The 24,634-nt window shown below is 42.3% G+C and overlaps 1 protein-coding gene across 10 annotated transcripts in view; it reads left to right on the top strand.

Annotated features, from left to right (window-relative positions):
* Window positions 1-24,634, top strand: part of Kcnma1 (potassium calcium-activated channel subfamily M alpha 1) — a 692,132-nt gene that overhangs the window by 378,043 nt on the left and 289,455 nt on the right. For all 10 annotated transcript variants that reach the window (XM_048339123.1, XM_048339120.1, XM_048339122.1 and 7 more), the window contains exons 4-5: window positions 17,237-17,330; window positions 18,303-18,414. In XM_048339123.1, coding sequence (XP_048195080.1) covers window positions 17,237-17,330; window positions 18,303-18,414 — 206 coding nt within the window. The remainder of the gene's footprint in view (window positions 1-17,236; window positions 17,331-18,302; window positions 18,415-24,634) is intronic.

The raw sequence follows: 24,634 nt of genomic DNA, 5'->3' as shown, positions 1-24,634 counted from the left end.
ACTTTTGAAGGTCTCATTTTTTGCTGTGCCCCGTCTTAGACTTTCCCTTAGCTAAGACAGCAGGCATATGCTACTAAATCCAGCTTCTCACTGAGAAGTTATCTCTGGAACCTTTTTCTGCCCAGGTTAGTCTTGGCCCATGCATGATCCAAACAATCTCATTCTCCCAAGTAGCAAGGCATGAGCCACAGGCATAAGACTCCAAATTGTTTTTAAAGAAAGCAACATTAAAAAAAATGTTTATTTTCAAACTTATGTACAGAGAGGTTACAGTTTCATATGTTAGGCATTGGATACATTTCTTTTACTGTTTGTTACCTCCTCCCTCATTCCCTCCTCCCCTCTCCCCCTTTCCCTCCCCCCCCCCAAGAGTTGTTCAGTTCATTTACACCAAACAGTTTTGCAAGTAAAGAAAGCAACATTTTTTAAAAAGACATATACGGTCATATTAATGAATTTTAAAATGCTACTAATTTCAAAATGATAGATTGCAATTTAAAATGTGACTTAACAATCTTTTTAAAATGCTACTCAGCTAATCATAAACATAAGGCTGTTTTTTTTTTAAATTATCCATTTGCTTGTTCAACTCTTCTTCTCCCCCATCCCATCTAATAAAAGAATCCCTAAATAAGTTAGTCTAGTGTAGGTGTACTGTACCCTGCAGTTATTCTGGCTTTGGTGTGCTCACCTAAGGTCCCTCACAGAGCCATCTGCATAGAGGAGCATGGGGTCTCTCAGGTCCTCAGGCCTGGGGAGGACCTGCTGGCACTCAAGGAGCTACTGAGAATGATAAGGATCCCTGTGCATAGGAGCCCTTCCTCCCTGTGACTCACAGGAACGTGGCCTGGGGCAGGTGACTCTAATGCCATCTCCTATGCTTGCACACATGGTGTCGGTATACATTTGTGCACAGTTAGCACAGTCACATTCAGGAAGGAGGAAACAGTTTGGGTTGAGCTGTTATCATTTTACCCATTCAGGAGAGAAAGGAGAGGGAATATCAGGAAGTTGAGAATAATTCACATTCTTCCCAGGCCCAGACTCATCCTTTCTCTGCTTTCCAATGGTGAATTACTAGTATTGTCAACCAGAGGTCTAAGTTAAGTGTTTTCAGCATGAGAAGTCCAGCCATTCATCTCAACACTCCAATGATAAGGACTGGGTAGTGGTGAAGGGTGAAAAAGATTATTAGTGCTTAGGCAAGAGAAAGAGGAAACATTTGGCCCATTTTTGGGGTGCTGGCATGAGGTTTAAAGGAAGACTTGGAGTGGGGAAGACAGGTGTGCATAATTAAGCTGTTCCAAGTAAAGTGCAGTCCGTTTGATTATTATTTGAGTTCTGGTTCTCGAAAATAGCCAGAAGTCCTTGTCGCTTGAGGGGGACAGTCTGGTCCCCTTGAGATAATTGCTCCTGCTGCAGGGTGTAGCCTCATCATCAGAGATGATTGTCCTCATCTGTGAGGGTGATTGGTCCTCCTTGAGTGGGAGTAGTTAGGCTTCCTGGTCATGAAGACATTATTGATCAGACTCTCTGTTCAAGGAATCCAAGGCGACTGCAGAAGAGAATGGCTCAGAGCATTGGAAACGTGAACAATGGAGGCCAAGATGTCAACCTTTTTAATCCTGCTTTGGGTTAACTTTGGGCTCACGTGAGGAAGCCAGTGCTTTTCAATGAAACGCGGTTTCTAGGTACCTGTTATTGTGACAGCCACCTGGGTTGTATATTTTCTTTCCAGCCTTAGTTAAGACTGGCCACACTGTCTTCTGAAAAAGGATGCTCTAGGGACCACCCTTTCCTGCTGAGCAATCCCTGCCCAGAGCATCTTCCAGGCAGCCTGCTAAGCAGTGAGGTGGGCATGGTCGGAGGGGATGTGTCTGTGATCCTAAGGTGAGCTCAGGGAATCATGTAGGTTTTCTCCACAAAGCTGTGTGAAGAGGGTTCTCATTCCCCAAGTCAGCAAGTGGACACTCTTCCTGGCTTCATGGACATCCCTCTAGAATAGATTTGAAACAAAGGGAAACCTACCTAACAAGTGTGATCACGCAATCACAGCGATACGGAGACAAGACTCCAGGTTTCTGCTTCATTAGCTGAGGGTGTATGGTTCCCATGATGTCTGCACTTGAAGGTAGAGTTTAACTGGACACCCATCAAACACATTTGGTCCCTTTTTAAGGAGAAAAGCATGTGGTTAGAAAATAGCATCTTCCCCCTTATTTTCCTGACTCCAACAGCAAGAACAAAAGAAGGCTCAGGCACATTGAATATAACTCAAAGAGCCATGTAGTTTAATCTTAGCTTGGAAGTCTTCCCTCTTGGCTCTGGCCATTACACAAAATCTGAAGATGCTGCCTGATATCTCAGGCAACCTTCTGGAATTGGCAATATCTGAACTCCTGGAGCACAGGACTCGTGTAGAAAAATTATCTTATTATGCACTCTCCTTAGAGCCTAACTGTACCTAGGGTTAGGTGAGCATTTAGAAGGTGGTGGAGCTTAATAGCTTGGTAGTATCACTATGGTCTTCAAGAAGTGAGCCATGAAGGCCAAGGGTCAGCCATGATTGTTCCATTGGCTGGAACTTTGACTGCTGTAGTTTGTCCATGGGTTTAGCAAGCACATATGTATGTCTGCTTTGTGTAGATTCTTGTTATCATTTGGAGACTGCTTTCCAAGTAGAAAAAGACGAGCCTTGGAGTAGGAAGGTTATTTCAAAAGATAAAGAACCATGTGCTTTAATTTCTTTGTGATACAAAGACTACTGCAGTAGAACATGGACTGCTATGGCTCAGATAATCACTTTAGTGGCATTGTGGCTGTAGTCCTTGCCCTTGAAGACCCCCTATAGCAGCAGGCCCTGAAGAGGGAATACTGGTGGATGTGAAGGTACTTGAATTGTGCTACAGTAACAATTTTCAGCTTAGAGTTTTCATAGGTGACATTTTTCCTTTGGAGTTCAATTTGACAACTTGAACTCCTGATTTCCATGTTCTCCTACTTCCGCTTCATTTTCTATGTTGCCCTCAGAGTTGACTCGCTGTAAAACAATGGCATCATTTCCCTGCATTTGAACTTCTGCCCATGTGGTCAAACTAGTCAGGCTACCCATATGGGGAGCCCATGAGCTTCACCATTTCCTGACTGGCCTCCTCCAGTCCTGCACTGATCATCCTTTAACTCTGTTTCTGCCCACACTATCCCTGCGTGAGTGTCTGATCTTAGCATTTCTTCCCAGTGGGTGTCTGCTCATCACCAAGGCCTATCTCAGACATTCATCAGAGACTGGTTTCTGATTCCAGAGCCCACCTTCTGATTCCCGATCCCTTTGGCGTTTCTTTTAGCCTAAATTTAAGTATTCATCATCATGATCAGAATAGCCATTGCTGACATAGCATCCACCATGTGCTGCCCACTAACAAAGCTGTTAACATTTACTAAGTCATTGACTTGACTGAACAACTTCCCAAGGTAGGCATTTTTCGTATTTGTGGGTGAGGAGTTTGAAGCACAGAGAGAGAAGTGATTTCACAGAACTAGCTAGTAGAATTCTGTGTTGACAGAAATTAAAATCTGGGTAAATTCCCATACTTAATGGAAAGGTGTTCAAAAGCAGGAGCTATGTTTTCTGTTCCATAAAACTAACCACTGCAGAGCTTATCACTGAAAAAGTACCCTGGAGATGTTTGTTGAGTGAATAATAATATTGACTTTATCTTAGCATGCAAAACTGTACTTTAAACTGGACACCCAGTGGCTCTTGACTATAATCCTAACTATATAGAAGACAGATCTAAGAACAATAGTTCGATGCCAGCTCAAGCAGGAAAGTCTATGAGATGCTTATCGATACTTAACCACCAAAATGCTGAAAGTGGAGCTATGGCTCCAGGGGTAGAGTGCCAGCATTAAACAAAGCACACTAAGGGAAAAGTGGCCAGGTTCAAGGAGTTCAAGCCCTGATACTGGCACCAAAATAGCAACAAACAAAACTAAAGCAAAAAACTGTAATCTGCATGAAAGTATGTTATTCAATTTAAGCCCTTAAGTTTTAATTTTTATTTTTAATTTTAATTTAATTTTGTGACAGTCTGAGGCCTTGAACTCAGGGTCTCATATTCTCCTTTGACAGTTTCACTCAAAGTTGGTATTCTACCACCTGAGCCACACCTCAACTTCTGGCTTTTTGCTGATTAATTGGGGATAAGAGTCTCTCAAACTTTTCTGCCCAGGCTGGCTTTGAGCCATGATCCCCAGATCTCAGCCTCCTGAGTAGCTAGGACAAAAAGGTATGAGCCATTGGCACCTGGCAAGCCCCTTAATATATGAAAGGGAAGAAGTTGTGACCAAATGGAAGCAGTGGCATGGGAAGGGATGAGGAAAGAGCCTTGTGCAGCCAATCTACTTGCTTGTGTCTCCCTATCTGGGCAGAGCCTGGGTCCTGGTGTGTTCAGCTCACGGTGTTCAGCTCCTTCAAGTTGACAGTCAAAGCTGTCACCACGGGGAATGAGAACCCCGGCTTCCAGGAAAGCATGTGAAAAGCCATGGCTAACCACGAGGCTGTCTTTCCCATCATTTACAACCAGAGCCAGTCAGGAGGAATTCCAAGCTAGGATTAAAACACTTGGCTCTTTGAGTTGTGTCCAGTATATCTGGGGTCACAAAAGGCAGAAAGATTAGGGGGAAATGTGTGAAGCAGGTTACTGAGAAGAAAGCATTCTTCATGGCTAATGTTGCCTTGGTATTAGAAGAGAGCTTGACAGACCTCTGCTGAATCAAAGAACTTCAAGCTTTTTAACTTCTTAGTGGTTCACTGATCATTTTGAAACCCGTATACACACACGCATGCATGTGCATATGCTTACACACATTTGGAGTGTGATTCGTATCTAAGTTTCCATTAAGTGCTTGATATACATGGGGTAAACTCACAGTTTGACCTTCCACTGCCATGCCTTCTGAGATGAAGGAAAGAGGGATTTGTTGGGAGTGAGTATAAATTTGGGTCATAGGTGGCTCTGGTAAGGAGACCTGAGCTTTCACAACTGTTGTGTTCCCTAAACACCATGTTCCATCCTGAGAGTCCTCGTGAACACTGTAACCTCATTGTGAAGGGTATTGGCAATTGACTGAATCTTATTTACCTGCTCAAACTCAACTTTGCTTCTGTAATAAACATGGTGTGTATCTAACTGATGCCTCACTCTTCCTGAGTTTGCAAAAACATCTTAACAATTATTGTAAATATTAAAAGCAAAATGTTAAAGCAAAAGACACCATGTAAAAATATGGAAGAATGTATGCATATGAAACTATGACTGGGGAAACCATCTCATCAGAGTAACAACCAGTTCTGTCCTCCCCAGCCCTTCTGTCTCTCCCCTTCTCTGCCCCAAAGCTGCCTCTACGCGCGTGTAATGCCAGTGCTCTGTACCGTGTTCTGTTTATAGTGGTTTGAACCTTTTTTCTGCCTGTGTCTCTCATTGCTGAAGTAACACACTTCTCTCATATCAACTCTTACCCAGGAGCCGCACAGCAGACTCTTTGATGTAGGTCTTTTCTGCATGGCAGCCAAGGCCAAGTCATGGTTTACATTGCATGATGCAACCTCACCCTTTTGGTTGTCACCTTCAGGTTAATTAGATCCTCTCCCTGCACTGCACATGCATGCGACGTGCTTTTCCTGTTGTCCCTGAATGTAGCAAGCACTGGACGCATGCATGGAATTAAAGCGACGAGCATTTCAATACATTGGAAGCACCAGAAGCTAGGATTCTTCTCGGAAATCCTTGGGACACCTAATGTATCAGACGAGATCGGACGCGTTCAGGGTGGTATGGCCGTAGACCCTAATGTATCAATGTACCACAAAAGGGACTCTGTCCCTTGGAATTTCAACAGTGGAACTTTGGGAAAAGAAAAAGGAATCACTTGTTAGGTTTGTGCCCAGTCCACCCTAATGACCACAAATTTAGCTGAAATCCCTTTTCTAATAAAAGTAGCAACTTACCTAATGACTACTAGGCCCCTTCCCAATTCTATGTGGATGTACTAAAGTCACCAGTTTTACCGTTCCCTTTTACATCATTCTGGGAATTGTTGTCTAGTTTGGTTTGGCATAGACCTAGTAAATATATAGACTTTTAAAAAACCTAATACCTCTTAAGTAGAATGCCCTATGAAATGCAATCATTTACTTTTCCAATAGTGTGTGTAAGGCTATCATTAATTAGACTTTAAAAAGCATAAAAATAATAATACAATAAAGGAGTATTATGTTCATTGGAAGCATGTTGACATGGCATTCAGTAATATTGATGAATATGTATGATCATTTTTCAACTTGTTGAAATACACATTTTTTTTTGCTGCAGGGTTGCCTAATAACTTTCTTTTACAAGTGATTTTTATTTTCCTGTGCTGTTTCCTTTCTTTTTCAGTATTTTTCCTTTTTGAACATGTAATTTTTTTCTTCCTTATATTCTCAGAATGACCTCTTTAAAAAAAACAAACCAAACCTGATTATAAAGATCTGTTTTTCTTACTTGATTTTCTGAAGTTTCAGGAATATAGGCACTTTACATTTTAGACATACATTGTCTGCAACTTGAGAAAAGTTGAAAAATGGGGCTTTATCCAGCTCTGGTGATCCTAGAGAAGGAATGAAAATCTCTGGTGGTGCATTTTGTCAGAGCCCCTTATACCAAACATGCGTATAACCAGTCAGACTAATAGCTGAATGCTTCTCATCTTATTGGTCTCGTGTTATGTTTGCCTCACATCTGGGGTAAGAGCAGTGGGTTTAAACTCTTCCTACTTTCCTCTTCCCCTCATTCTGTTAAACACACTCTATTCACTCTACTGAAATGGACTTCACTTGACATTGCATAATGTGCTCTTTTGGTAGTGAGTAAAGAAGTTCTGTGAGTGGGAACGTTTTCCTTCCTTAAAGGAGCTTACAAGGGATTTACAGTACAGACTGTGCAGGCCAGTGGTTCTGACCAGTGTGTTGGAATGTTCTGCCTTACTTGTGAGAGCTTTCATTTAAGACTTTGGTAAAGCTAATGTCTGAATCTTTTTGTGAGGTTCTGCAGAACAGAGCCATTTTCCTGTTTCTCAGAAAAACATAAGCTTCCTGATACAGTGAGAGGGCAGTGGAGAGTGAGGATAAGTGGATCCACTCACTGACAAGGGACAAAATCCTACGAAATTTACCTCGTAGGCCCTCACAGAAATGTTTCTTCAGCAATGGGGACAACAACCCTAGAGAGCAATCAAAGATGTTTGATTCTATTGAGCTAAAAAGGAACTGCAGGAGGGAACCAAGGAAAAGAAGCTTCACCCAATGAGCAGAGGAATCACAATATTCTTTCTAACTTGGATCTGAAAGTCAAGTGGACACCCATTGGCGTGGTAGAGTTATTTGTTGGCATAATCAGGGGAAAAATCAATTTTGATAAAGTAATGATTTTCAGTACTTACCAGAAGCAAAAGGGATATAATATACAAGGAAAAAACTGCACCAGGAATGAAGAAAATCTTTTCATAAAATGATTAAAAATGAAATGAGAAGAGTATCTATCTATCTATATATCCTTAAATATATGACTGTCTGGTGACAGGAATTCGAATTCATTGTCCTTTCCCCCATTCACAAAGGGAGGTGGCTTGTTTCTAAAGGTGACTTGTCCCATCTGACTTCCCATTGTGGTATTGGGTCTCCACTGCCCAGGTTGCTTTATGACATTCCTAAGAAATGACACCCTCTTTGTGCTCAGGAGATTCATGACTACTAATAATTACATCCCCGACTCTCCTTTTTGGCTGTGAGGCTGCTGGGCTTGCAACAAAACTCCTAAATAGGAATACATACAAACTGTCCATGCCTCAGCCATCCACCAAAGACAGAGCTAGTTTTTTCCTTGTGCAGTAAGAGTATAATTGTTTTCTGTGCTCCATGTCAGAAAGACCTGTGCTACGTCTATTCCTCCACCATTAAAAAAAAAAAATCTTCGGTAACAATACAACCTCAGAATATCAGAAACAGAGCTATCGTAACTATCCCTTAGCATTGCATATAAATTCATGTGTAACTTTTAGCAAACTAGCATCCTTGTGTTGAATAAATACATTGTGTGACATTGCCTTTTTACTCTTGAAAGAGAAGCAGCAGATAAGGGGAGCAACTGTTCCTTTGCATCATTATTTTTTCTCCAGATGCTTTCAGAGTTTCTGATTGACAGGTCTTCCACAGTGGGATTTTGCTAATGTAGGAACTAGAAGGGACTGCTCTAATGCCTTCTAGATGTAGTTGGGTTGGAACTGTCATGGGCCGCTTAGGATGTTGGCTGAGGTTGTGGTTCCTCAAAGAGAACAGGGAAAGGATCTGCCACGTACATCCCCAACACCCCCTTTGGATTAGATTCCAAGAACATGCTAGGTATGGCTGTGGAGTTGGCAGTGTGGGCTTCCCCATCTTAGTCCCTGCAGGTTGACATATAGCAATGTAGCAATGCCCAGTTCAGGCTGCCTAGGTCTGTCAGAATTACGTCCAAGGAAAGGAGGAGGATAAGGGAAGAGAGCATAGGGGTTAGTTATATATGGGGCCAGTGCAAGTCTCTGCAAATCAAAGACCAACATGTGAAGAAGAAGGCCTAAGTGTCAGAGCTTGATGTCTGCACAACACTTCAGTAACAACTCAAAGAAGTCCCACAAAGATGTAACAGCTTACTGTGTGATAGAAAAATCTCAATCTACTTGCTCAACTTTGCCCTGATGGGCAGTTCATAGCCAGCCTTTAGCAAAAGAGGACTACTGCTTTTCTTTAGGCCCCTCTATAATAATGAGACCTAGCACAAGAAGGCTTAAAGCCCAAGTGAAGTGCATTGAAACTGTGTTCCTTTACAAATGGGAGCACTGGACCATTGATATCCAGTGCTTGTTGGTTATTACTGTAGAGATGATTGCTTATGGGCCTTTTAATGTATTTGTGACAACATTTAGTATCCAGAAGAAAAGCCATTGGCAGCAACTGGATGAATCTTCTATTCTTGCCCAAGTAAATGTTCCTGAAGGGGGGAAGGGAGCAAAACACACACACACACACACACACACACACACACACACACCATGCTTGGTGTGTTTTGGTTCCCAGATTTCCATCAGAAACTGGGAAATTTTTTCTGGCCCCTTTTCTCTATATCTAATCACTTCACCTAGACCCTCCACTTTGTGAATGGGCTCAGAGTGGGGTTGTAGTTGGAGTAAAAACCTATATTTGTAGTGAAGGGTTCTGGATATGTGTGTCCATGCATGTGTGCCCACCCACAAGTACCACCACATAGCTATACATGGCTTATTGACCCTGCTCGTGAGGAATTTTAGTGTTTTGGTATGTTCATGAGTATGAATTCATGTAGTATTCTTCAAATCATCTACTCCATCATTTCCCTCTACTGCATGAGAACTTGTTAAAGAAGCGATGGTCAGAATTAGTGGACGTAGGGAAATGGGTGTATAAGAATGAATCCTTATGATTCCTCTGGAAATGTAGTGCAAACTAAATCTAGCAGTTCTTGTTTGGCAAGACTTAGTTTTATGTAATAGCTGGACTCTGATTTATTACATAAAAGTTGCTGGCAAATACGAGTACTAATTCTACTCTGGTAACCACTGTGATTGAAATAATTGTAATATGTAGATATGCTAGAGAAAATAAGCATTAGTGGGTAGGTTGTCTTGGACATCATTCCAAGATCCCAACAGTGAAGAAATACATATTACAGAAGTAGAATTGGAAAAGATATTTAGAAGATGCATGGTTGTCTCATCCTTTGCCTCTCCTCCAGATCTGCTTAAAGCCAGATCTACTTTAAATGAATTTCTTTTCTCCCTAAAGACCTGGGGATAAGAGGAATGCCCATCTTCCTGTGAACACTCAGTAAAATGATTTGTGGTTTTCTCTGTCAGGAAATATTGGTTAACTATTTAATAGACTGCCAAAGTGAAGCTGCCTTCCCTGTGTTTCTTTAATATAACCCGAATCAATACTTAATATCACACCAAGAGTAGTGAGATCTCCAATCAAGAGCTCATAGCACATCTTATCAGCCAGTTGAATCACATTAGAACACTTGATAGGATACAATAAATCATATATAAATGGAGACACAACTTAGAAATAATGGATTGTGCTGTGTGTGGCTCACAAGAGGCTGAGATCTGAAGATTTCAATTTGATGCCAGCTTAGATAGGAAAGTCACTGGAATGGCAGATGTAGAAGTATGGCTCAAGGAGTAGAGCACCAGGGAAGAAAGGAGGAAAGGGGAGGAAGGGAGGAAGGAAGAGAGGGAGGGAGGGAGGGAAAGAGGGAGGGAGGGAAAGGAGAGGAGAAAAAGATTGATTCTGTTAATCTCCATTTATTTTGATCACTACCACTTTGGGGACAATTTCTATAAACTGTTATTTCTATGATCACCATTTTAAATAGTTTTAAGCATACCTCTTACTTGTTGAAGTGTTCTTACCTACTTATCTGACACCATCCTTACAACAGCTTCTGAAATTTGTGTCTTTATCCCCAGTTTACAGACAGGAAAACCAAACTTGGAGAAGTCAACTCATTTTCCCAAGATAATATAAAGCTATCAGTGCTACTGGTGGAATTTTAATTCATCCATTGGTATCCAAAACTGACCAACTTGCTGACTGTTGTAGAGGTTGACTTGTTCATATTTTGCATTTGATTAACATGCATTAGTATATTAAAAATAGAGAATGAAGATGAAAATGGGGCCTCAAAGCTTCTACACCTTCTTGAAAGAAAATGTTGAGGAGCTTCAATAAGAAACAGCAGGGAGTTTCATGGAAACAAATTATATATACCTGTTCCATTGAGAAACCCAGTATGCGAGAAACTGACATGTTTTGTTTTCTCCATCAACCATCTGTGTCATTCTCTTTGTTTCCTAGAACAATACCTCATCCTCAGGACCAATTACACAGGTAGACACCCAGTGCTATACAATTCCTCTGAAGTCTATTGCTAGCATCCTGCCAGTGTTCTCTGTATTCAGAGAGCAGCAGCTAGGGTTTATATGCCTCAATTTATGTCAACACGCTTCCAACCATGCATATGTTTATGGCCACTGGACCCTTCTTGTTGTTAGAACAGAGGCATAATTAGAAGCTGCTGTCAGAAAGATGAATGGATCTAGTGATACAAATCAGAACTGAGGACTTCCCGAAAAGCCATTTAACCGGCGAACTTGGAATCGTGGTAGATCAATACCACAGAGTAACACAAAGTATTTTCTAGTCACACTAGTACCATTGTGATGTCCAGGAAAAGTGTTTTGTGATTAAACATTGATCCCATTTTGATGTAATTATTATTAGTATTGATTAGTCATTGAACACAAACCCATTTGTCAAGTATAGCAGCTTAGAAGACACCTACCTCGCTATGTCTGTCCTGTGATAAAGTCATTGCTGATCTAGGATACTTGCCTCAGTAAAGATAAAAGAAGGCACGGCTTATTGAACATATGTCCCCACCCCCATATAAATAGTAAAGGTAAACTCTGAAGTGCACAGCTATGGTTAGGTGATTGGAATTGGCCCTGCGAAAAGCAGATACATTCAAAACTTCCATTTAGGACTTAAAAGTTTTGGGGTGCTATCCATTTGGGGAGACAATGTTCTATTTAAGTGGCAGTTCTTTTCTCAATACTTAATTAGTATCACATCATTCACACTAAATCCATTATTGTTATTAGTTCAGAAGATACTTTCCTGAGGCCTAAAGACATATAAATAATAACACTGCTTTTTAGACGGAGGTACATGGCAAAGACTTTCCCTTTAAAAATCAGTGCCAATCTGAATAGTGGAGATTTTATATTCCTAGTTTTGTAAGCAGGTAAATTGAGGAACTTTGTTTGCCCAATATACCAGATATTAACAGGAAAAAAGACCTTGGAAATCACTCAGATCTGTCCACTCCTGAGCTGTGGATAAATCCCAAGGAATGTGTGTCTACGTGATGATTTTTCCTTTCTATTCTGGTTGGATGGAATGGGATGCCAGACTTGTTGTTGAGTTCATAATTAGGAGTGATCAAAGAATCTAAACAGTATCAGCTTTCCCTATGCTCACTTTTGCTCTAGAATAAGAGAAGGTGAGGGAAATTGGAGCATGTTGAGGGTCATGAGCCAGCAGATGTATTCATTACTAGGAACCATTGCCATATAATGGAAGAGCTTCCCCTCAGCAGAAAGGACTGTTCTCTCTCATGGTAGTCAATCAGAGAGGCAAAGTGGTGTAGCAGCAAGGCTAACTGGTCTCTAACCCAACTCTACCACCCAGCTACCCATTTAACTTGGTAGGTATTTGAATCTCTGCCTTTCTGTCTGTAGAGCAGATATTTTAACCAAGTATCTATTTTTAGATTTCCCTACCATGAGGACCAAATGCAATAGTCCCTATATAACTATTACCTGGGGTTATAATATTGAATTGCAGAAGACTTGACCATGCTCTGAATGAAGCACATAGGAATTGTAATGCTGTAGAGATTCAAAGACAAGCGAGGCAGAAAAGGGCACACATTATTTGCAAAAGCCAAGCCTTTAGGTTGGCCTTGAATGCTGCCTGAGATCTGAATGTATGGGTAGAAAAGCATTTGAAGAGGTCACAGCAAAATTATAGATGGAGAACTGAGGATACCCGAGTCCCATTTATGAAGGCAGCAATTCCTGGTGGCAAGGGGTTTGGACAGAAACCCAGTAGCAAGATGAGAGATGCGAAGGGAAGTAGGAGGTCTGGAGGATCTTTACAGCCAGGCTTAGAGTTGGTGCACGAGGCAGGTGGTGCCAGGGTGCTGCAGAAATGACAGCTTTTAATTAGATTCATCTGGCAATATTGTAGAGTTGAGAAGAGTCTGCCGTCATTAATTTTATTGAATTGATTCAAGTCTGTGGTGCCAGAGGGGCCAGAACTCTGTTGGTCTCTAATTCTGATGGGAGTCAACAGGACCCCGTTCAGTTTAAAAAGGGACTGGTTGCAAGAGTGAGGAGATTCTGAATGTAGGGAATTATTTCAGAAAGTGCTATTTTGTTCCTCAGCCAGTCCCTTGCCTATTAAATCCTCTGGAGTGTTTGTTGTTGCTTCACATTTCTTTATCCCTATAAATCACCATCTCTGTAGCCCCTCCCCATCTAGACCTCATCATTTCTCCTTTTAATCTGAGAGTGAAAAATGTGCTCAGCAGGTGCTCTCTGATCGTTAATTGCAACGTCCACTGGTGACGCTTGCACGGTGGCGTCGTAATTACTTCCCTGTATCCTTTTAATTTTTTCCTCCTCTTGTTCACATCTGAAACTGAAAATATCTGTTCAACCCCTTGATCTGAACAATTAGTTAAGTGGTATGCAGCTGGCTATCCGGAGGCGGCTCACACCCTTACTCATCTCTGTTCAGGTTTGAATAGGAATCTTCTTAAACAGCAATGCCTGTAATTAGCACGCAGTTGAAATAAAATTCTTAAGAAGTGATGTTTCTCAAAGTGGGGTCCCCAGGTAAACAGCATTGGCATTTTGGGGAGGGAAACCATTAGAAGAACAAATAGCTCAGAAACAGGGGCACAAGCATAGAACTTAAGAAGCCCTCCAAGTACATGCCATAGCCAAAGTTTGAGAAGCACTATTGTGGAGAAGTAATGTCACAGGATTGGGCAGCCAGACACAAAGAGGAAACCAGACCCGGGCAGGGGGGAGCAGTCCAGTGGAGAAGCTGAGAAGGGCCAGTTCCAACTTCTCATAGAAGATACCGACCTCCAGAGGAACCACTGTCAGCAGGGAGATTATTGTCTTTGGCCTTCTCTGCTGGTTGGAAGAAAACCTGGGTCAGCCCTTGCTTCAAGGCCTTGTGCCTTTGGAAGTTCCAAAGTCAGTCTTCAGGAAGATCCGTTTGTTGAATCTTCCTGCTCAGGGACTTATATTGGAAATTATATTGGTGAATAGATGAAGAGTTATGTTTCCCATATTGGCTGAGTCTTATTTTGTCTCCCTAGAGATATCTATACGGAAAATACTGTGTTTGGAGGGTAAAGAGGAAATAAGAGTTTGTAGTTTCGCCTCAATCCTAGGCTGAAGTTTTTTTAATTTTATATATATATATTTATTATCAAACTGAATTACAGAGAGGTTACAGTTTCATACATTAGGCATTGGATACATTTCTTGTACTGTTTGTTACCTCGTCCCTCATTCCCCCCTCCCCCTCCCCCATTCCCTTCCCCCTCACCCCCCCATGAGTTGTTCAGTTGTTCAGTTCATTTTACCTATAAGAAAAAGCTCTTCATTGAGTTTTCTTTAAATGCACTCCTAGGCTCTTGGTCAAAACCCTACATTTGTCTAAGGTTTTAGCATCACACTGGCTCTCCAGATGAGAAGACCCTAGGAATGAATAGTCTACCAGCTACTGAGAATCATTAAGTCCTCAAAGTCTATGCCATCAGTTAACCAAGGATGCAAGCCAGTCTGCCACTCCCAGAGTCAGAATTAAGAGCTTTCCATTCTTAAAATACCACATTTGCATTTTCCTACTGGCAACATGCACCCACCTAAAGCCTTCGCTGAGGTGGGCAGGGCATCAGGAGAACAGAGCTATAAATTCAAGAGCATGACCCAGAATAGCTAGCTGTCTTTTGTGGTTTAAAATGGCACCACTATCTCCTTGCTCATACTCAAAAATTCCTTGTTTCTGAACAAGGAAACTCTCCTGATTTATATGAAGAGGAAGAGGAGTTTACATTTCATTCTCTTCCTATTACTCATTAAGAAGAAGACTCTTGGAGAGAAAAATACATCCCAGTCGGTCAAGCTTTTGATTATTGAATGATGTATTCTCTTTTTACAAGCTCAGTGGACTTCCCCCTGGGTTGTTTCCATGTGAGGAATGAAATAATGGGGCTTTGGAATCTCTGTTCTGGGCCTCTGATTGCGTGAGTGTATGAACTATAGGTACTTAGAGGGTTTATCTCAGAGGGGATCCTGGTAAACAGTTCTGATGCCACTTGAAAAACCAGGTCAGGGCATTGCTCCTGGGTCTCCTGTGGTAAGCAAGAAATAGCTAAAAGGAAAGTAAAAGACATTCCCTCATCACTCTGTTCCTCCTGCGCCTCAATGCCTAGCTATTTTGTCTCCTCTCCCACCGGTTCATGTGTTAGGGTGGAGTAGCACATACTACCTGTGAGCTTAGCAACAGCTAGAACTCTAGAAATCATCATGAGATGCTGTTGCAGTCAGTTCTAAATCATTAAAAGCATAGGGAGAAGGGGTCTGTTACATTTTCTATCTTGTTTTCTGCACACTGGGGGAGGGGTGTTGAGGTATATTTTTCAGCACAGTATTATCTGGCTTGAAGCCTTTTCACTATTGTTCTGGGGTATGAACAATACAGAGGGAACAACAGAAATGATCAAAAAGTAAAGAATGACAGACATTTACTACAGCCAGGTTACAGCTCTAGTAGCCAGGGTGTCTGATAGGGTTACACCTTGCAGGTCTTGTTCTGGAAATTAACAACTCATCACCATAGCTGGAGATTTTAGAAGTGAACCTCATTCACTCAGGTCCTGGCTTTCCCTTTTTCTTCCCTTCATTTATATGCACACCTATGTAGGTGAGCAGCCAGAGAGCAGTGATGGGCTATGATACTTAGTGCCTTTTTGCTTCTGTCTCCTTTTGGCATAAGCAAACTCCACATTGTCTTTTCTTCCATTTCCCCACCTTAGTGAGAACCAGGCTGTTACAATGACTTTTGCAAAAGCACTGTGTTCAGTGCAGTTGTTTTTGTGCAGTCTGCTTAGTTTGTAAACACAGATGTAGTATACTCTTCCTGCTTGTCTGGGGGTTTTACCACATCTTGGTGGCTTGGGAGATGACTAGGGGCATGACTGACCTGTAATTGGGATGAAGAATGGAGAAAGCCAGTGCATGTAACTTGAGTAGAGAACCCCATGGACTGATGTACTATGCCTCTAGGTGGGCCTTGCATTTCCTGCCCTGCACATCCCTGCCTGTTGAATAGCAAGCATTGTCTTGACTGAAGTACAACTATACTAACTGGTATTGCCTACAATAATTTCCAAAGCCCATGCTGCTTGGAAATCCTTCATCTCTTGACTAGCAAGGAAGATCTTTCCCTAGGTGCTTCCCAACTAGGGGAAAGTATTTTGGTTTTCTCTTCCTCTTTCCCTCACCTCACTTAGTTTTTTTGTTCCTGGCCTGGGTGCTATCTGCTTATGGATAACAGTACACCATGAATTCTCATTCACAGCTTTGAGATGGTTAGGAGGCTTTCCTGCTTCCCGCTCCGTTCAAACCTTGGGATGTTTTACACACTGAACCTCTGATCAGTTGGCCTTGGCAAAGTACATGGGAGTGATGTACCAGTTTGTATAGTGGTGTCCTTATGAACTGCCTACTGAAGAAAATAGAGTGTGCTGGGGATATGCATTGGCTGCTTGACATACATATAGAGCCAGTTTACTTGCATGCCAGAGCAAACAAAAATTAACCCTTAGAGTACTGCTTCAACACTTTGGTTTAACCACCTTGAATTTTATGGGTTGAGTCATGGTTTCATCTCTAGATCGGAGTATCTCACAGAAAGTCCATATTCAGTCTCCTTGATGGTTTGCTTGAAGATGCTCCCAGGTTCTTTATTTACTAACCCACAGATGGCTCTTTTATAAAATTCCAAACATGGCCCCCGTATTGATGGAAAATATGCTGGAAGGCACAAGAGATAGATTTTTTTTTTTTGCCATGGCATCTGTCCTCTTAAAGAAGGAAGTCAGTTCTTTAAGGGTTAATGTGAAATCAAGGAACTTTATGATCATCTCTCCTGCTTGTCCTTCCTCCAAGGTGTTTGCATGATCCTCTTTAGACTCTTAGTTCAACTGTTGGATGATGATTAAAAAAATAATACATATATAAACACTTTCCCAAGCCTAAAAATCAAAGCAAAGAACAAAACACTGAATGATTGAATGGAAAGCCCCTTGGCAATGCTTGCTTGATTATCACAGAGGGTAGAAAAACCAAATGTCTTATTTGATGAACATTCATTTCATCCTCTGCCCTGTGTAGCATCATTTCTCGGCATTGTGGGAGCTGTGATGATGTTTTTCCATTTACCTCTTGCTTTTTGTTTTCTTCCTGTTAATAGCCCAATAGAATCCTGCCAGAATTTCTACAAAGATTTCACATTACAGATCGACATGGCTTTCAACGTGTTCTTCCTTCTCTACTTTGGCTTGCGGGTAAGTTTGGTATTAGCATTCAGTACTCTTAAACCCCGGGATCATCCTCGATCTGCATTGGCTCTCACAGGCAAAGTGAAGCCCAAGGTCTCTTCATGACAGACAACATACTTGCATTCTGATTTTCCAGTCTGTGAGAGAACCCCTTCCTTAACTAGGATATGTTAATGTTATGTCAAGGGGAAGAAACAAATTGAAATAATGATGATACTGCTATTGGACAACTATTTGTTTTTCCTCCCTCTTTTCAAACATACATGCATTGCTTTCTTTAAAATTAAATGGAACAAGGGCTGGGAATATGGCCTAGTGGCAAGAGTGTTTGCCTCGTATATATGAAGCCCTGGGTTCAATTCCCCAGCACCACATATATAGAAAACGGCCAGAAGTAGCGCTGTGGCTCAAGTGGCAGAGTGCTAGCCTTGAGCAAAAAGAAGCCAGGGACAGTGCTCAGGCCCTGAATTCAAGGCCCAGGACTGGCAAAAAATAAGAATAAATGGAACAAGCCCTTTAGTTCTTAAAAATCATAGCTAGCTCTGCCCACTCAGCTCAGAGAGCAGCTGAGAGAGAGAGCCAGGAAAGTAGACTGGCATGATTTGAAGCTTGAAGAACATGAACTAGACCCTATTGCACAAGTACTGTCCAAAATCTGAATTACATAGATGTGTGTGTGTGTGTACAAAATTATATTTATATTAGAGAGTTGAGACTGCTCAACATTCTCTATGAGGCTGTTGAAAACTACAAAGACTATATCATCTGGTTAGCATATAGTCCCTTTCTAGAAATGGCTGTGTGTCCAAGAAAATAAGCATGTGACTGACGTAAGAGAGCATATGAGATGAATAGAACATCTTTCAGACCCTGACAGAAACCCAACGTTTATTCTCTGGCAAAAGAATATAGATTGAATGTCAACACAACACCATGATTCTCATTTCCCCCCTCTCTCCTGTTTCTTCTTTCCCAAAGTTCATTGCAGCCAATGACAAGCTGTGGTTCTGGCTGGAGGTGAACTCTGTAGTAGACTTCTTCACGGTCCCTCCTGTGTTTGTGTCAGTGTACTTGAACAGAAGTTGGCTTGGTAAGTCCATCTCTTTTGCCTTCTTGTTACTAATTCCTGAGCCATGGCCAAATTATAGAATCTAGGGTGGATAAGGAGTCTGGGCTTGTCCTGTGCAGAGAAAGTTTTGTGTATTAAGATGAACAACTCTTTTGGAGTTGGGGAAGTGCTGGTGACTCTTCTCTTTGGGGACAGAAGTTCAGTAGGATCTGTGCATTTAGTGCTATGGTTTTATTAGTGTTGAAGCTCAGGGGCCATCTTTGTCACGGCCAATATTTCTACTCATGGTTCTGTCACTATTCATTCAGAAACTTGGAGTCAGGATTGATTAAAGAAGTCCATGGGCACAAGGCCAGCTTTCAGAGTGACTGACTTCGGTGCCCAAGATGGCTTGCCTGCCAGAGTTAGCTTCTGCCTACTTCTTAATCTATGCATGGCTTACTTATAATTGTGAATTCCTTTGTGAGGCAGGGCAAAGTGAAGCTGCTTAAGCCACCTCTGACATTCCAGGAGAGTAAGCTCTCTTCATGTATAAGGGAGACTTTTTACTGGTACTGTTAGTAGATCACTTCCTATACTTGCTCGATAGGTCACTTCCTGTGCCTTCCCAAGAAGTCATTTCCTATTTCTCCTCAAGAGGGAACTTTTTGTGTCAGGATTAGGACAATTAGATGGGAAAAGAACTTATTGAGAATATGGTCATGGAAGCAAAGGGCTTAGAGCCACAGCTTCACCTTTTACTTGCTGCATTTTTAAAAAAATTGTTAAGCAATTGTGGAAGTGTTTCTCCTTCCATGTTATCTACTGAGGCAGAAGGGAAGCTGAAATAAGACTTGGAGGAGTCTTTGGGGGTTCCTTCTGTCTTTATATTTTAGATTTTTTTACTTAATTCCACCCACCCCCCCCGCAGAGAAATGCATACGTAGTATAACCAGTGAAGATATTGAAAGATGCGCAAAGAAAATAGCAGCCATCTCTTTTGTTCTCACCCCTGTAGACTTTGCCCTTGAGATGTTTTATGTCCACACACCTCCACAACTTTCTCCCATGCTCATTCCAACACAAAGTGATCGTGGGTGGGAATGAGTAACAGCATTTGAGGAGGATGCTATTTACATTGAAAACGGAGTCAATCACACTGCACTGAAGTTTGGCTCTCCTTGTGAATATGTAACAGACATCCTTTCAGCTCTGTAACAATTGGTTTTATAAAATTTTATGACAGTTGTGAAAAACTCGATTATTTTTTTGTAGCACAGAAGACATTGTCATAAACCTAGTTGATGGCCACCTGAATGTTTTCATTTTTTTCTCCCTCATTATAAGCAATGTTATAATAACCTCTTTCCATCCATATATTTGTGCATATATCTGTCTCTATTGTTTCACATTCCTGGAAAATAAATTGCTGCATCAAAGAATACTATATTTTATTTCATAGGTGTTGATATAAAACATTTTAAAAATGTTATTTCAAGATGTACTTACTTCTAGTAGCAATATGTTTTGATATTTTGGTAGCATTGTGAATTTATTACATACCCAGTGTCAAGTTTTTAAATAAGTGTCTTAAATATGTGATCACACTCATGCACCTGCATGTATGTGTGGACATGTGTGTGTGGGGGGGGTGTATCCATCTAAGGATTCCATTTCCTATTGGATTTCTCATTGTGACTAAATTTACCTGCTACGTGGAGACATTTTCATCTTTGGTCAGAGATGAGCTGTGTCTACTGGGTTTTCTATCCAACAGGTAGAAAGACACACACAAACTCCCCATGTATTTGAGTGGACCCTATATGTGTCTGTGAGAGGAGGATCCCAGCTGTCCCCCATCCACACTGTTAACTGGCATTATGACCTGGGGACTTGCTTTTCTTCACCCTGCCTTTTGTTTTTCTTCTGTAACATAGAATTTGGACTCTGATTTCTAAGATACTTTCAGCTGTCTTTAAGAAGAGTCTTGAAGAGACTGGGAAGTTAAGTTACTTGAGTCAAAATTATGTGAGGTTTTTTTTTTTTTTTCCCTGTACTTGAGCTTGAACTCAGTGCCTGTGCTTGCTAGGCAGGTGTTTACCACCACTTCAGTTTTATCATCCATACCTTTTGCTTTAAATTATTTTTCAGGTAAAGTCTTGATTTGTGTTCTGAATATTCTGTACTATTCTTCCCAGGCTCTTCTGAACTATGATCCTTTGGATCTCAGCCTACTGAGTAGGTAGGATTAAAGACATTAGCCACTAGCACCTGCCTCATTAAACATGTTTAATTGGAAACGTACTTTCCATCAGGCATGAGTCCAGATGACTGGGAAATAATACTAATTATTAAAATTGCCATGGGGCCAGGAGCGGTGAAAACCATGGGCCTAAAATATAAGTAAATAAATAAGCGATGCTGTATACCAGGAAGCATTTGTACTATCAAAACCGAAGTGCAGACCAATGCTCGTTGGGATCATGAGATAGCATCTTCTCTCTTGTAAAAGGGAACACCTTTAATGAAACACTTTGGGTTTCTTTGATCGCTCATCTTGGGTAAGATCCCAAACAGATCTGTCTATTATGAGAGATAATTGTTCAGTATAATAGTGTTTTCAGGAGAATTCTCTGCCCGATTTAATACTGGGTAATTACATCATGGAACAATTATTATACCAATGAGCTGCCAGAGACAAAAATGAACATTTCCAGGAGATCCACTCTACCAAGTAGAAGAAGTGATCCCTTAAGACAAGGGCACTGCGGGCAGCTCTGTAGCCTGGACAGCGGAAGGGTCCAGCTTTTGCTGGCTGAGCTTTGGGAGACGATGTAAAAAACAAGTCCATTCCCATCCCACACACTTTGGAAAGTGAAGGCCTGGGCGATTGCTGCCGCCAGGGTGAATAAACTCCAGAGTGAAAGCCAACGCCCTAGCCCTGACCTTTTTCAATGCACAACCCACACCACATTTCTTGCCAGGCACATAGGCTGGCCTGTTAAATGGCACATTATATATGTAATTTATCTTAGCTCACTCAACACTGGGTTCACAGAAACACAGCTGTGTATTCCGTTTCTGCAGCATGCCTGGCACTTTGCTGAGTCCCTCGCCTACATCAACTCAATCTTCAGAGTAAACCTATGGGGTGGAATTGCTATGTACCCTATAGACCCTATAGTTCTCTTGTTCAAGGTCACACAGCCCTGATGTGTCAAAGGGTCAGCTTATCCCGGATTTTGTCCATACCTGCCTTCTGTCTTTGCACCTCTGACTTTACCCTTGGACGATTTGGGATTTTGAGACCCGGACTGGGAATGACTGAGTCCTTCCATCTCTTCTTACTCATGCAGGACTTCCCTTGAGGCAAGACAAGAGGAGGAGAGGTCTTCTTTAAGAATAAGCATTATCATTCGGCATGGCATTGTAGTCCTATGATTCGAATACTGGGGAGGCTGAGGCAGAAGGATCATGAGTTTGAGGTTAGACTGAGCAATATAGGGAGATCTTGTCCAAAACAAACAAAAACAAGTGAACATTCTCATGTCTCCATTTTCCCCCTGGAAGTGGCACATCTCCAGTTTCTAGAACTACCATGAGAGCCAGGGCAGTGATGGGATGTATTTGAGCATATTGGAAATCCAGTCTGCTGCACCTGGGACATGGACCAATAGCTCTCACCCTTCCTCCATCCTCCATTAATAGAGAAATGGGTCTTGGTCAAGCTCGGGGCTCACCCAACTCATTTCTCCTTGCCTTTAGCCACTTACTAGTGGGTCCCTTTGAGCAAGGTCATTTTACCCACTGTAGGCTCAGATGCATCAGTCTTACCCCCTGTAAAATTGGGCAATAATAATAGGCACCTGCAGGGCTCAATGCAGGGCTCTGCTAAGGGAATGTGAACAGTGAAGCAGGTACATAGCTTGCATTTAGTGTGCAGAAGCCATAACTAAGCCCTGCCCCTTCTTCCCAGACTGCTCGTTATACATTTTAAAGCACCAGAGGAGAAGACCAACTCAAGTGGAACCAAAAATAAGGCCGCAGGATGTAAAGACATCCATGTCTCTGGCGGCAAGTTGCTGCTTATTTTAATCCCTGTTCCCACACGCCTGCTTATTCAATGTTGTTTCCCTTGCAAGATCCTTCCCCCTACCTAGCTAAAATAAGTGCACTTTAAAAGATGGATCTTATTTTGAGACCTGAAGCACATGCTCTGGAGAAGGCCCATGGGTTTGTTTGTCTTGTTCTTTTAAGGAACAGTGTCCCCAGAAGAGAGCAGGGGACTCTGTGCTTCTTTCTTTCCCTTGAGTGTTTTGGTTGAGGGTCCTCTGAGATGGTTAGAGAAACTCCTACTCACTGGGCAGGTATCTAATGCCACTTTAACTTATTACTCTTTTGGTGCTTGGGGCAGTTGAAGGTGGGGAGGGGACGTTTATCCTAGGGCCTTGTCCATTCTAGATAAATACTCCATCACAACTGAGCTACACCTTCAGCCCTCTGTACCCCACTGCTATTGAACATTGATTGTAATCCTCAGCCCTGGGATAAGAGGAATACAGACCTAATTGCCCCCTTTCCAAGTTGCACTTTGGTTCCCAACAGGTGTCGCCCTGACTAATACAATTGAGATACAGTCAGGAGCACAGTCCCTAAAACAATATGGAAGACTGTTCGTCTGACTTTCTTGTCCATGTAGGATCTGGCCTTAGAACTTACAGTTTCCAGTAAACTCCTATCCCAAAATAGAAAACTGCTAAAATATACAAAAATACGTTAGTGCCCAGTCACAGGGCAATTAAAATAATTTAGGTACCTACTTATAAATATGTGCCTGGGCTGTCCTTTTTCATGTGTCACAAGGTGATAAAAACAGGATTATAAAAAGAAAAGTACAGGGTCTTAAAAACAACAACAATAGGACAAAGTGTAGATCTCTCATTAGTGGCTAAGGTTTCAATCTTACTTCGGAACCAAAATAAACATGCACAGTGACAGCACGTTACACCACCTGCTGTATAATTAAGTCCGAAATGTCTAGGTGAGGGGCGGAAAGGCCGTGAGAGTTCAGGGAAGGGGGCTGGGGGGGAGAGAACTCATGTGGGTGGAGGAGTAGGAGTGGCTCCCACAGGAGGCTGAGCCTCTACTGAGGCCTGTAGGGCAGGGGGAGGATGGCAGAGAGGGAGGAAGCCAATTTTGCTCAGCTTACAGAAGCCCACCCCACCTGGCAGGTGGCTGATGCCCACAATGACATCATCTCCCCCCGCCCCCAGGTCCCCAATAATATGCTGTGCCTTTGATTTCTCTCATTGCAGCAATGGATAACCCTGACACTGCCTTAAAGCCACCCAGGTGGATTTTCTCACAGCTGGGTGGGTTCGAAGTCTCACAGGGACCTCTCTAAGGTAAAGATCAAGATGCTTTCAGGGCTGACTCTTCTCTGGAGACTCCAGGAAGACAGCCTTTCCTTTTCTAGCTTTAGGTGGCCATTTCTGTCCCGGCTCATTTCTCCTTGGTCCACCATCAAAGCCAACAAGAGTTGGCACTGTTGGGATCTCCTATTCTATCACCTCCTCTTCCGTTTCTCCTTTTCTACTTTCAAGGACCCTTGTGGTTACACTGGCTCACCTTGGTAGCAGGACAATCTCTCCAACTCAGGATTTGTTGCTTGGCAGCAGGAATATGTCTGATGGCTATCTTCCTTTGCCATGTAAGATACTGCAGTTACAGGTCCTGCAGGTTCATGTGGGCATTTCTGAGAAGCCATCATCCCTCCTGCCGATGAGGGTCTTATAACTCCCATTCTATCGAAGGGAAAACGCAAGGCTTAGAGAGGTTAAGTCTTTGCCCCTAGTCCTAGCTCCACAAAGAACCTCATCTGGGAACTAGTGGCCCCATTCAGATCTGCCAGTGCTGCAGCATAGCCCTTCACAACTCAGGGCTTCTGGCAGAACTCAGGGCTCCACCATCTCCCCTTGCTGTAGTGGTCCAGCTGGATGGTTTCAGTTTGATTGCTTTTGTGGTTGCTTGGGTTGTTTGAGTCTTGCTGCATAGCCCAGGCTGCCCTTGAACTCACAATCCTTTGTCCTCAGCTTTCTAAGTACTGAAACCGCAGGTGTATGTGAGCCCCCACCCCCAGCTTGTCAAGCGTGTTTGGAAAGGAGACCTTGGGGAAGTCTGTACTCTGCTCCTCTGTGGTGGCTGTTTTCTTATGCATGGAAATAGATGCACTAGTAGGCAGACTTGCACACTGTTGCTTCCT

This window comes from Perognathus longimembris, chromosome 2 (genome assembly GCF_023159225.1).
Source record: "Perognathus longimembris pacificus isolate PPM17 chromosome 2, ASM2315922v1, whole genome shotgun sequence".
Taxonomy (NCBI): Eukaryota; Metazoa; Chordata; class Mammalia; order Rodentia; family Heteromyidae; genus Perognathus; species Perognathus longimembris.
Note: the sequence above shows the minus strand (reverse complement) of the source record. Positions and strands in the feature narration are given on the sequence as shown.